Genomic DNA, 14,032 nt, shown 5'->3' with positions numbered 1-14,032 from the left:
TCATCGACTTTGCCCCTCTCATGGCCCCATTTACGACTGTGCAAACGTTGTTAGTTTACTACCAATAATGCACGTATTATATCAAGTTTATAGCGAAATGCCGGTTACCAACCGGGTCCATGTTCGTTCCACTATCGATTACGCGCAGTTCAAACATTGTTCACTAATTATTCGATAACGTTATGCTCACTCCGCAACACGATGTGCATGTTACAATTCTCTTGATCGTATTACGCCGAGTTCACAATTTGCACATCGCAAACGTAATTCCTTTTCCTTTTTTTTTTTTTTTTTTACTTTCAACCAACTATTACGCATTATTTATTCCAAGAGAGAAAATCATCCACGAGGTGTTATATAATATTATTCGCGAAACGCTTTTGGATCTTAGAAACAAAGAAATTAAGTTATAAACGATTTATATGAGTTGATCAATCTTTTGTTTCAAGCTCTTAAGAATCGATACCTCGACAGTGTAACATCCTGTATATGAAATCACGAGGCTTCGCACGTCAATTTTCCAGACGTGTTGCCGCTCAAGGTGAATCTTATTAATCACCTGCATCGGCGTACATATACGCCGCGGTACAAAGGAGATCTGGTTGGTCGAGGCATCGGATTTCGTGCACAGAAATCCAAGATTCTTTACGTGGTGCGGCCACTACGTAACAAGAGATTTCACATCCTGCTTTCGTGTGGACGTCGTCCACGTTCCTCGACGCTCGAAGATCGTCGAGAGAGGAGAGGTGGAGGAAAAGAAAGAAAGGAAAAAAAGAAGAAAGAAAAAATACGCGGAATTATTTCCAGTCCATCGTCCACGGATCGTAAAATTCCTTGGGTAATGTCTTTCTAAACTGTGTCAGCCAGCTAATCGCTTCCTCGAACGAGGAATCTCTCTCATTCACCGATCGTTCCTCGCGTTTTAACCGTTTCGACAAATGAGTAATATTTCCGACGATAAAATTCCATTCCAATTTGACGGATTTCATATTGTGGATGTGATGTCTTGTGGAAAGTGTACGCGTCAAAAATGTGTGAACATTTTCTAGGAAATAAATTATATATGAATATATATATATATATACTTTTTTTTTCAAATGTTCTTCTCTGACATATTTATGAATAATTTATCGAAGATTGTTAATTTTAAATTTCTTTCAATTTTGTTTAAATATTAAGCCTCGATATTACCAATCGATTTGTGTAATGTAACGTAGCATGGATCGAAGATGACCTGAATTTTCATGTTTTTTCTCTCGACGAAAAAAAATGTACAAACTAGTTGTACAACTTTGTTCAATTCAACTAAAAAATAGGACGCTTTAATTCAAAAAAATATATAACTTATGGAAAGAAAACGCATTTGCGTATTCCAGCCATATATCATATCAATTAAGAGTTTATATAAGGAAATAAATACTCGAATATAAAATTAAATTTTTCGTTAATCCTACACCTTATTTCATATCTAATAAATCTAAATTTTATTTTCAGAGATCCAATACTCTCTCCTAAACAGAGTCATGGCGCTTACTTTCCTCTAACTAACAACTTGAAAGAAAGAAAAAAATATATATATGTATATGAAACAATAAGTTCGATGAAAAATCGCAAAAGCTAATGACGTTTATCGGCGTGAAGAATCGTCATCGAAAACGAGAGACTTCGCACGTGGCCGATTGATGATACGATCGATTACGAATGCTCTCGTTATAAAGCGGAATCCTAATTGACGGTGCAAACAGGGACATCGAGTTAGAAACTGGAACAAAAAACGAGCGAGGCGAAGGAAATAACAGCCACGGCCTTTTTCACGCGTTCGTGCCCGTGTAAGAAGACAGACAACGCGCGTTTATAGAGAGAGTCATCGAGCCGCGTGTAAAACCCAGATTGAAACCGTGTCTGTTGCGTTCCAATTGAGCCCTGGCAATTGGTCACGCGCGAATTACGTTATCATGGGCCGCTAGGTGGTGCTCGAGCGCCGCCATTTTTCCATGCGCCTGCGAGCTGCAACTGATCAAGCGAGACAATTGAAGATTTTTCTGTCACAAAGCGTGACCAGGATCGGGAAGTCCTTTTTTTTTTTTTTTTGGTTCACTGCTATCGCAGAGATGCCGCTCGTGATTGTGGATTATTTTGAAGAGTTGCTTTCGTTTTATTGTTATTTCAGAGTTGTGCAATGTCCATGAATAAATTTTGTACTCGGTGCTTGTTACATTTCTATGGAAAGAGATGTATGGTCATGGAACTGATGCCAAATTTTCAAAATGACGAGTTTTGATCATTATTCTACTCATGGATTTCACTTTACCGGATTCTCTCAGAGAAGAAGATAAACGATTTATCGTTTTATTTGTTGTATGATCTAATCTCTTCTCTTTATATATTTTTATGCTGAATATTCGGAAGAATATATAAACGTTTATATATATATATAGTATATATTAATTAAATTGTTTGTTTAATTTTTGTTATGTTTATTTTTGCAGGTCGCAGAATTCTATTCATTGTTTTCGTTTTCTTCCTTTCCACGTGGTAAAAATTAAAATTTTATTACTATTTTAAAGTTGTGCATTCATTCTATGTAAATCGTACGGAAACGCGCATTGAAAATTCAGATAGCATGCAGGAGATAGTCATTCCATTAGGTCATCGCGCAAATAATATCGTTTAATTAAAACCCATTTTTGTATCTTTATATTCTTCAAATATACCGTTACAATATTTTCGTTACAAACAAAATACAAAGATAGGTCAAAAATAAAAAAAAAAGAAAAAAAAGAAGAATATAATAGATACAACGTATTAATACCAATTTAAATTCCTCCTTCCTTCCATCGTTGCTTTTGTCATAAAACGGCAAACAAAAAACTTGCAATCCCGCTCGTTTTGTTATCAATCTGCCCGCGTTATCTGCTCAAATTCCTCGCTATCAATTTTATTATCTATCCAAACATAATTTCCCCTCGAAAAAATAAAATATTCCTCCATCGCTAAACACTCTTCGACACTCTCCCGTGATACCCGTGAATTAAAAAGAGAACAATACTCGACAAAATCCGAAAAATACAGGGAAAATACACTTCCTCCACCCCATTCACGCTCGGATACGATAAACGTTCACAGAGGTGAGCGTGGCAACCGAAATTCAAATACCCGACCCGATCGCGTGAAAACGAGCAAACGTATTTCTCGGTTTTTTTAATTCAGACGGAATTTCTGCCGCGAAATTCCGCCACGTGGATGGGCCACCACGGACGGCCCATATCGCGAAAACGGATCGCCGTTAACGAACTCATCGAATAATTAGCGGCAATTAACGCGCGTTCGGTTTGTTTTGGCAACGGGCCACAGAAACGGTATCCACGTTACCGTTAGAATTAGATTACATATAGTATATGTATACGTATATATATATATATATCCTCTTCGCGATTTCGCAAGCGTACTTTCACGTTTCAAGTCTTTTTCTCTCTCTCTCTCTCTCTCCTCTTCTTTGAATCGCGCGCCTGTTCACTGCCCGCGTCGAACTTGCTCACACTCGATTGGTTGCCTATCACGTTGCGTTCTACGACAAAGACCACGGCAAATCGAGTTTCCACGCGGCGAACGTGGCGGGAAAATTAAAAGTGACTTTCCTTTCGCGCGATGCTAATTCGCTCGGCGAACGATCTTCGCGTGCACTCGTCGATCCGTGCGCTCGATTCGGTTAAGAGTTTCTTGGAAATTGATCAATTGGAGGATTTAACGAGTCGATTAACGAGTATTTGCGTCAGAGGAGGGAAGGTTTTGTGTTTATCGTCCGGAGAAATATCACGAGGAATTATAATAGACGTCAGCGTTGCTTGAGATCAAGGATTTATCGTTAGAGGACGAGCGTTTTGATTTTTTTTTTTTTTTTTCCCTAATTGAAATTGTGATGTTGTGAAGGAACGATCGATACATGAATTAATAATCGATCAACAATCGGTTTTTATAATTGAATAAAATGTTCGAATATAAATTCGATGGATCAACTTGAAGCAGGATGTGAAAAAGAGATGTATATTTCGATCTTATGTAATTGTTGTAAAAGTGTTGCAAAGAAGGAATGTAATAAATATAATATTCGGACAATCATCGTATTGGAGATCAAGGATCGATCGTCAAAATTTAATTTGGAAGAAGTAGTATTACGAAGAAATGATCGATGATCGTTCGATACTCGATATTTGTTCAATTACACACGAAAGATTAACTCGAATCATTAGTAAGAATCGATGGGTTGGACATGAATGCGACGTCATGACGCCGTTCCAGAGCTAAAAATAACTCTATGCCGAGCAGTCACCAATGATCACGAGTTTCGTCGCTTCTAAGGCACGCCCTCGCCTCCTCTTCTTTAAAATCAGTAGTTAATGCGCTTATATATTATATACCAATAATATACACAGGGTGTCTCAAAATGATCTGATTTAACGATTTAATCACAAATGAATAAATTCAGAATCACTTATCACATTTGCACATACAGAATCACTTTCTAATAAGACACTTTGTATATCAATAAGATATACGAAGGAAAAAAAGTATTTCGACCGATAATTTCAAGAGAGTAACTTCTATTCTATCTTCTTACCACATTTGTATGTAGAATCACTTTGTAATAAGACACCTTGTATATCAATAAGATACACTCGAAGAAAAAAAAAGGTGTGTTTCGATCGATAAATTCCAAAAACTTTCACCTTCTCTATTTGCATGCAGAATCCCTTTCTAGCAAGACACCCTGTATACCAATAAGGCGAACACGAAAGAAAAAAGGTACACGTTTCGATCGGGATAATCTAAGGGAACAAACCATTCTATTCCATCTTCTTCAAATTTGCATCACAGAATCACTTTTTAGTAAGACACCCTGTACACCGATAAGGCAAACACGAAAGAAAAAAAGGTATACATTCGGGAACGAACCATTCCATATTCCATCTTCTTCAAATTTGCATCACAGAATCAATTTGTGGTGAGACACCCTGTATATCGAGGAGAAGGCGGGCGAAGGAAAAACGGTGTGTTTCGAGCGATAACGCAGCTGACTCGAGAACGGTGCTCCCTTTGTCCCGTTAATTGCATCGATTCTGACACACGCAAGCCGATTGTATCTCGAATACACAAAGGAGCGGGGCCCGCCACTTCTTCGAGGATCGCGATAATCGGGAGAGTATCCCCGACTCTTGCTGGAGTCGGACACTTGGAAATCGAAACGAAAGCGTTATCTCTCTCGCGCGTTCGAGGCGTTCCTAGCGGGGCTCGTTAGTAGCGGCAGAGGAAAAGGAAATGACACACGCGGAGAATTTCAGATGCGTAGAGCTCGAGTTAATCGCGTGCTCGCTTCTTCTTGATCGTGGAATTCGCGGTCGAAGGTGATTCGAATAATCGTTGGAGAGGAATGTCGATACGGAAAGGGGGCAATTAAAGTGGAGCAAAAGGGGAACGGAACTCTTTACCGGTCACGATTAAATTATAACGCGTATCGGGTGATAAGATGATTTTGAATGCTTTTCCCTTATACGCTCGCACGATTTTATGAAATTATCTTGGAAAAATTGTTAAAACCAGTTGGATGCACGTGCACGATTGTAAGATCGGCGTCTTATCGTTGGAAAATTACAGAGATCTTTCCGTACGAGAGATTCTCGCAGGTATACGAGTAATTATTGGATTAATTTGAATCAACGAGGGAATTACACGGATTCCCCCCTCCTCTCGAAATATTTTTCTAAAGATTTTCAAAAGATCGAATCTCGCCGTTGCGTTACATTTATTATTCCCTGCCAAGATGCAGATAATTGCACAAAGAGAGATACAACGAACTGCGTCGTGAACACCCAACTATTGACGCAAAGATTAAAAGCAGGAACGTCGCTTCTCGATTTTGCGACGCAAATTGCGCAGATCGCCCGAAAAAAGTTAAATGCGACGATTCTCAGGAACCGAAAAAAAAAAAAAAATGCCCGTAAAATGGTTTCGATTCGAGGCCTCTGTTCGATTCCCTACCAAATTCGTCGCTTTTTCCAACCATTGGATTGCGGTTTCGCGCGTTATCACGCTCGCTCGCGGTCCCAACGAAACCGAATCGTCCGATTTTCCCGCGGTTTTTTCGCGATCGCGTCGAATTCGAAGAGAAAAAACGGAGGTGGATCCAGGGAATGGATGGGCGGCGACCGGCCATATTATCGATCCTTCGATCGTTGACGCCTAACGGGACGTGAAAATAATTCAGCCTGTCTCCGTGCAGGTACTCCGGGCACGCGTGAACAACAGTACAACGAGGAGAGTCATCGAGGAGACCGTTCCTTTTCCAGAGGAATTCACCTCGCTCCTTCTTCCCAACAATCTGCCTCTTCTAAGCCGCGTGTAGAATGAGATACAATCGCTGGAACTACGTACACCGGTGGTAAGTGTCTAAGTGTGAAGCGTCGTGTGTGTACGATGACGGATGACGGTTAACTCGAATGTTAACTATAAGGTGAATCATGAGAAATATTCGAGGAGGGGAGATTCTTCGTTTTTTCTTTTTTTGGGAGGAGGAGGGAAATTGAACGATTTATGTTTCGAGGTATCTCTCGCGTGAGCGAGACGAGTTCTACGAAACTTGGATTGCTCGCTCGCTCGATATAATTCTAAAAAAGAATTCTTATGAACTTCGATGACAATGAAGTATGCGATATTTTAATTACGATCCAAGTAATTCGATTCTATTTATAAAAGTCGTACGATTATATTTCTGTGCAGAGTCATTCGAGATATAACGCGAGCGTTATATTATATATCACGAGAAAGAGAGAGAAATATTTATGTAATTAGCTCCCTGTGTTCCAACAATTCCAAAATTCTTGCTCGATCGAAATATATGCGAAAGAATAATGATTTGATTTAATAAAATCATCGTTGTACAAGATAATTTCCAGTCATTCAGCGATCTCAACTCATCTCAACTCGCAATTAATCCATCCGTTAAAAAAAAAAAAAGAAAATAAAGAAAAAATCGTATAGAAAACGACAATGATGCATCATCGAAAATTTCTTCCCTTCGAAAGAAAAATCGACGAGACTTAAACTCACCTGATCGATTCGGCTCTGGTACTCTCTGGTTTCGGCGAAATTCCGGCAGAAATTGGGCGGTAATCCGACGAGGCACACTGACACACAGGCCCCCTGACTGCTTTCGAGGCAGGCTCCCGCGACAGGAAGGAAAAATCGAGGCGGAAAAACTGGGCCGAACAGAAGAGGTCGGGCGTGCGCGCGCGCGAGCGCGCGGAGAAACACAGAGGCGAAGTTGCGTGTCGAAGCCGTGCGAGCGTGCGTCTCTCTCGCTCTGTGTACGTGTGTGCGTGCGCGCGCGTGTGTGATATACACGATATGTGTACGCGCGACGCGTGGAGAGGCAAGAAAAATGGACGCCGATCGTGCGTCGCGGCCGGTGCCGAGCCGACTGACTGACTGACTGACTGACTCCGCCAGTCAGCACGTACAGTCACCGCACTTGCATCAACACACACCGGCTGCCATCCACTTCTTCCCCCGCAGCCTCTCGTTTCCAGCTCCATTCCAGCTTCTCCCGCCTTCTCGCGGGGCCCCTTCTTGCTTCTGCCTCCTTGCGTCCGCATCTTTGCGGCCCGCACTCCAGCTGCGTGCTCTCCCCCCTTCCCCCTCGCCCCAGGCCTTCTCCTTTGCCTTCTCGTTTCCCCTCCCCCCGTGTTTCGTAGGACTCTTTCGAACCTGCGTGGAATTCGATCAAGAATTCCGGATATTTCGCGTCTCTCGAGCGTTTTTTTTTTTCCTTGATCATCTTTCGCGCTGTCCAAGAAATGGTGATTTTTTTTTTTTTTTTTTTCGGATGGAACGATATGGAAGTTTTTATGAAATTCTTGTTTTTTTTTCTTTTTTTTTTTTTTTTGGTGGAATGACGAGCTGAGAAATAATGTTAAAAGTGTTACGACGTTCGTAATATTCGTAAGGAAGGGTAGATTAATCGGTTTTAGGGTTTTTTGCCCGCGCGAATGAAATTAATTATTCGGGGTCTCGGTTCGCCGTAATGAACTATGACTGGGAAACAAGGCCGCCTAAGGATATATCGCGGTATACATGGAGGGGCGCATGCAAGAAGCTGAATACCAAAGATTCCTGGAATCACTGCCGTTGGGCGATAAAGCGTTTACACCTGAATCGATTAGCATCTTTCATTAAAATTAATGGAGAATCGATACTAATCCTCCTACGATCGCGCATCCGACGCATACGGGGGCACTAATTAACCGAAATATCTGCGTCTGACCGAGATGTATCGGTGCGTTGGCTTTGGTTTTAGAGATGGCCGTGTATTGCGGCGCCTGATGCGAATTATGTATGATACATCGGCCGATATTGCGTTAAAAAATATAAGCCTGAGTATTTGCGATGGAAATTACGTAAATCGTAAAAATCTGTTTTATCTTTCGAGTTGTTACCTTTACTGGACGAGTAAAGTGAACGGGTTGTAAGTATATGCGATGCAGAAGATAATTCAATGTAGCTTAAACGAATCATAATATGACTCGTACGATGTAGGAGAACGTAAATATAAATATATGAAAATAGATATATAGATAAAGTAGACTTGTCACGTATAAAAATTGGATTAGAATGAACTTTGATTAAGATTTTAATTCGATAGATTAAGCAAAAAAAAGGATAAAGTTAATCAAATATCGGAGCTGTCTCTTGAGCGTATGAATTTTGTGGAGCAGGTATAGACAAGGAGAGTAAATAGTGCGAGAAGGACAGAGATAGGGTAAAAATATTGAAATCAGCGCCATCTTCAGAGTGCCGCAAATGAAACTCGAAAAGTAAGGATAGAGAATAGTGGAAGAAGGACGGAGATAGGATCAGAATTAACCGACAGCGCCATCTCTCGAGTATAAAGAGTACTTCTTCAAAGATGGTAAGATAGATTTAGAAGAATTAAGAGGCAGCGCCATCACTCGAGTATAAAAAGTACTTTTTCAAAGATGGTAAGATAGATTTGGAGGAATTGAGGGGCAGCGCCATCTCTTGAGTTTTCTTTTGATCTTTGATACTGTTGTTAACTACGAGATGGCGCCACGGATCGATTCTTATTTTATCTCTGTCCTTTTTCCACTATATTCTGTCCTTTCTTTCCGAGTTTCATTTGCGGCACTCTGAAGATGGCGCTGATTTCAATATTTTTACTCTATCTCTATCCTTTTTCCATTATTTGCTCTCCTTGTCTATACTTTCTCTTAACACGTGGTAGGTATAATAAATAAAATTCAATATAAAATAAAATTTTAACATTACGAATAATTGAAATTTAAATTGTATTTTAATATGAAATTACAAATAAGATACAAACGTAAACGACAATTAGCGATATTAATTATTTAACATTTATAACTAAACGAATGTAAACAAAACCTTAAATATTTTTATGCACATTCTATTAGTGTATCTTGAGATAAAATTTTCAAAAGGGCATTAATATTTTCAGAAAGCAAGAGATCGTCCGAGATCACTTTCGATATATCGATAGTCGTTTCTATGGCGCCATTTAATTTTTTGAACGCGTTCCTCGCGATCACAAGCTCTGTCAAAACGTTCTTGAAAAGTAGCTGAAAACAAGTGTGTGTTAAGTGTTTATTGATTCTGTGTATTGTGATTCGAAAGTTTGTAAGCTACTTACATCGATTCCACCATAATTTGCAATGCCAACACATCCTACGAATCCATTTCCGTGAGTATAATATCCTAATTTCCTTCTTCGCAATCCGAAACAAAAAATTACATTTTGCTTCCTACACGTATCCAGTAATTTATCGATTTGATCGTCTAATCCGTCTAAAATCGTGATTTTTATTAAAAAATCATTTTCCATTTCGTTATAAATCTTATATATTTACCTTCTAGTTCAACTTTTTCGATATCAGGAGCAATAATCACGAGTTTAAGCTTTTTCAATTCAACATGTTTACGAACTTCTTTCAAACCAGAATAATAGCGCCGTTTATATTTAGATTTATTTGGATTTTTCTCGTGAAATCTTCTTTGAAGCCTTGTGATTTCTTGTAGGAATTCTTCGAGAGCATCGTTCAAACCTTTCGTTAACGTATTAGTACAATATCTGTAAGATATTCGAATTTACAAAATTAATTTTCATTTGACATAATAAAAATCAAATGAATTTTAAAAGATAAAATAAATTTCATCTTCTAAGATAAAAATTAGGATAGGATAGAAAGGTTATAATCTTGACAAACATTTTGATAATGTAATATATATTATTTATTGCGTGTATAATGCAAATATTAATGAGTCAGGAATACAAACATATATTACAATGTCACACAATAGCATTTAAGTGTCATATAAAATATAAAATACTTTAGTGTTTATCTTTATAGGTAAATTAAAATACTTACTCTCTAAAATTACGAGAAAATTTTAGAAAATTTTTATCATCTATTTCTGCACTATTTTGAACTTCTGGCTTAATATCATCGTTAATTTGAAGAGAAAGGGTCTGTTTAACAATATCATTTTCAATAATATCAGTAATAAAATGAGAAAAATTTGTTTTATTATTTCCTTTCACTAGCCTATTTGTCAATTGCATTCCTTGAATTCCAAGATCATTTATCCTTTCAATTACATCCGGTCTGTGAGATAGAGTGTTGTCAGAAATATTTATATCATTTATATTTCTGTAATTTTTATCATACAGTGCCATTGTCCACATATTTCTAACATAGTCTATCTCTGGCTCTGCACTAATTTTCAAAGCATTAAAATTAATAGTATCAACATCTCTACAAATAGCTTCTACTTTCTTACGTTCAAATTCTTCTCTTTTCTCATTATTAATCTGTGCTTTCATATTACGATTTAAAAGAATTATTCTCTTTAATTTCGAAGGTTTTTTATCTTTAGAAATAGAAATTCTAACTTTTCTGAGATCAGAACATTTGTTTTTATCCAATCTACTTGGCACATTGAAACCAAGATTGCCCATGTAAAGATTAATCCTTAATTTTGGAACTTGTTTGTTCATTTTATTAGCATATAATGTATTCTATAAATAAAATTATAAATATAATTCAATTCAATGTACTATTGTAAATAATTATTCAATCTTAAGTTAATAAATTCAATAATAACTACCTGTAATGCCTCTTGAAGATTAATACAAATTTTATTTGATTTCTTGTATCTTCTTAAAAATTTTGATCTTTTTGGTTCCATACTTGTTTCTTCCATGGGTAACAAAATCTGTATATTGTTAGATGTTGACAAACAAACTTCTCGTGATATAACTGATTTTTTACTCTTGATATATCTATCACCAAGTTCAGGATATTCAAAATTATTTAAATTTAATATTCTGTCATCTTCAATAAAACCATATCTTTGGCCAAGTTCTGCCCATGGATTGTGAGAATTGATATTTTCATTTGTACTGAAAAACATATAAAAATATAATTCAACTTTTTCTTTTTTTTTTTTTTGATATTTCATAAAATTGCAAAAGTTAGACGCAATACTTACTCAAATGACCATGTCAAATTATCAATCTGTGATTTCTGCATTCTAATATAATTATGTCTAACCATCGTAACTTTCATTTATGTAAAAACTAATATTCATAATTGTTATTGCTACCATTTATTAATCGTGAACTACGCAAAACATACGTCACCTACTAAGAATATGTAAACAAAATTATATATTTCGTCATGAACTGATAAATAAAAGATCCTAGATCTAAATTTCTAAATTTAAAAATTCAATTCCAATAATGGATCTGATAACATTGTGTTTTAAAAATAATTTATTTTTCATTTATATTTATAGAAATCAATTATTTACAGCCAAATAAATTTTACGCAAATAATTTTTGGAAATTAGATTTAATAAAAAATTAAATATAGTAAAGATTGGTAAGCCTGATGACCCAGTTCCATAATGAAATAACTTTTATAGTTCTCCGTCAGAGGGCACTAATATCGTATGTAACTGCTTCATTAAATTTCCATGGAATTTATAAACAGAAATTTCTTATAGAGAATGTATAATCATAAATGCTTTTATCGAGAATTTCATTCGCTTTATTATTCATAAAACATTACACATATATTCGTTATATGAAGTTAATTTTACGAATATGAAACTTCTTAGAAAGTTTTAATTAAACCACATAAGCATAATCTAAATTTTATCAAAAGAATTCGAGAAATTACTTCAAATAAATTGCCAAACCTAAAACGTGCACGTGTACGTTAGAAATTTTACGCATTGCCATCTACGAGTGGAAATATCAACGAACAAGACAAATCGTACGCGTTCAATAAATTTGATATTTCTTTATACATCTTATTCAAACTTGGTGTAATAAGAATAATTCGTCGACGATTTTATTTTTCATTCTCCATTTTATTTAATTCTCATTCGTTCAGCACCCCTTGCGCGATGCATACATTTTTTTACGCGCTATTTTACATCATTCAAGTAGCACACATCCCAATATTACGTTCCCATAAAATTTCACGAGGTTAAACCTTGAAAACGAGAGCCCAGATCCGTCAGCCAAAAATCGTTGCATTATCTAAATAGCAATAACAACCCTCTCACGATTACTAGGGACGAATTGCGCTATTTCTTCGGCCTTAGGTTTATTGTCCTTCATAAAATCGGCCGTCGTAACGTTGTTGGCACGTGAAAACGACCCCATCGGGGACGAGCGGCTTTCTCGAAAAAGTATCCCTTATTTTTCTCTTTTCCCTCCTCCCTTTATTTTTCGCGTGTGGCAGTGGTGCTCGTGCGCCGTTCGTCAAGGACCTGCGCACGTGCCACCGGCCTGGCGGACCGATGAAAATCAATAATTTCCAGGGTATAAAAGATCCTGTTTCCGTAACGTGGCCACCTCTTTGAGTTCCGGTGATCGGTGTGTCGCGCACCTCGGCCTCGAACGTGTTAGTGGCTCTTCTTCTCCGTTTTTTCCGATCTTTCTCTCTGTTCCATCGAAGAGGTATACAAGCAGGTAGTCGATTAAGTGGATTAGCGTATAAGGTACTCACGCACCGGCATAGTGCATATGCCGGTGTTTAGCGATAAGTTTCACACCCATCCCGTGGTCAAACGGACGATTTCGGTGTATCATCCCTTTTCGAAAAAGCTCTATCGAGGCGTCGTTTAGAATTAATTTATCGATTTTAACGAGAAATTGTACTTTTTTTTTTCTTATATTCTCTCTCTCTCTCTCTCTCTCTCTCTTTTTCTTTTTTTCTCTTTCATTCATTCATTCAATGTTTTCTCATTCATGCGTTTAAAAAAAATCCATTCTTCGTTTCGATCGAAAGGGAGATGAACGTTGGTATTCCCGACGCCTCGAAGAGCGTTTCGTCATCGCGTGGCCTCTTCGAATACCGATAATCGATTCGAGGGACAAAAGTAAATCGGTGGAACGATTAAACGACTCGTTCGATCGGTCCATTCCCCGATTAGGACGTCGTACGCCGTAGAAAGTGCAGTTGCACGTGGGCACGTAATCGAACGCGAGCAGGAAAAATACGCGACGACGGGTCATTAGCGGTTCGAAACACTTTCGCCTCGTAAATGGAGTTTGCCACCGATCGGTATTCGTGGGTCATCAGCGATAACGTTTAAACGCCCCACGCCCCGGAAATCGTCCGCACGACTACAATTAATTTATTTAAGAACTTCGAAATCAGAAAGATGAACTTCTTACGAGATTTGATATACATCCACGAGACTGATGGCTTAAGGATTATACACTTCTCTTCTCGATCTTTTTATTATTTTTCAAATACCACGATATACATATCTTTATTTTTTTTTTTTTCTTTTCCTGTTTCTTTGATTTGTTCCACACGGAATATCGTGTGGCATGGTGTAGGCCTCCTGGGGATCCCCGCCATGTAAAAAAACGGGAACGCGTTCCGGCACAGTACCCCTTGGGTGACGAGGAAAGCTGTGCCAT

General features: G+C 37.8%; 3 protein-coding genes and 1 long non-coding RNA gene across 6 annotated transcripts in view; 2 read left to right on the top strand and 2 right to left on the bottom strand.

Moving 5' to 3' along the window:
* The window catches only part of LOC100864647 (uncharacterized), a 64,655-nt gene extending 57,167 nt beyond the window's left edge, over positions 1-7,488 (bottom strand). For 2 of the 3 annotated variants that reach the window (XM_086917790.1, XM_086917792.1), the window contains exon 1: positions 7,105-7,488. The gene's annotated coding sequence lies outside the window, so the exon portion shown is untranslated. The remainder of the gene's footprint in view (positions 1-7,104) is intronic. The other variant, XM_086917793.1, reaches the window with a different exon arrangement.
* LOC147658412 (uncharacterized) lies at positions 489-2,433 on the top strand. Its single transcript, XR_015295231.1, has 2 exons — positions 489-838; positions 1,495-2,433. It is a non-coding gene; the product is annotated as an uncharacterized LOC147658412 (long non-coding RNA).
* A 1,854-nt stretch (positions 7,489-9,342) lies between the features above and the next one.
* Positions 9,343-11,964, bottom strand: LOC100869838 (uncharacterized). Its single transcript, XM_012489795.3, has 6 exons — positions 11,581-11,964; positions 11,197-11,491; positions 10,458-11,107; positions 9,939-10,159; positions 9,722-9,876; positions 9,343-9,650 (listed from the first exon to the last, which is right to left on the bottom strand). The coding sequence occupies exons 1-6, from the start codon at positions 11,655-11,657 to the stop codon at positions 9,468-9,470; spliced, it is 1,581 nt and encodes a 526-aa protein (XP_012345249.2). The 5' UTR covers positions 11,658-11,964; the 3' UTR covers positions 9,343-9,467.
* A 1,076-nt stretch (positions 11,965-13,040) lies between these two features.
* The window catches only part of LOC100864886 (uncharacterized), a 74,409-nt gene continuing 73,417 nt past the window's right edge, over positions 13,041-14,032 (top strand). The window contains exon 1 of the mRNA XM_086917779.1: positions 13,041-13,060. The gene's annotated coding sequence lies outside the window, so the exon portion shown is untranslated. The remainder of the gene's footprint in view (positions 13,061-14,032) is intronic.

The sequence above is a fragment of the Apis florea genome, unplaced genomic scaffold (genome assembly GCF_048593485.1).
Source record: "Apis florea isolate Af1SG1 unplaced genomic scaffold, ASM4859348v1 contig_2272_pilon, whole genome shotgun sequence".
Lineage (NCBI taxonomy): Eukaryota > Metazoa > Arthropoda > Insecta > Hymenoptera > Apidae > Apis > Apis florea.
The sequence above is the reverse complement of the archived record's forward strand: the minus strand, read 5'-3'. Positions and strand labels throughout refer to the sequence as shown.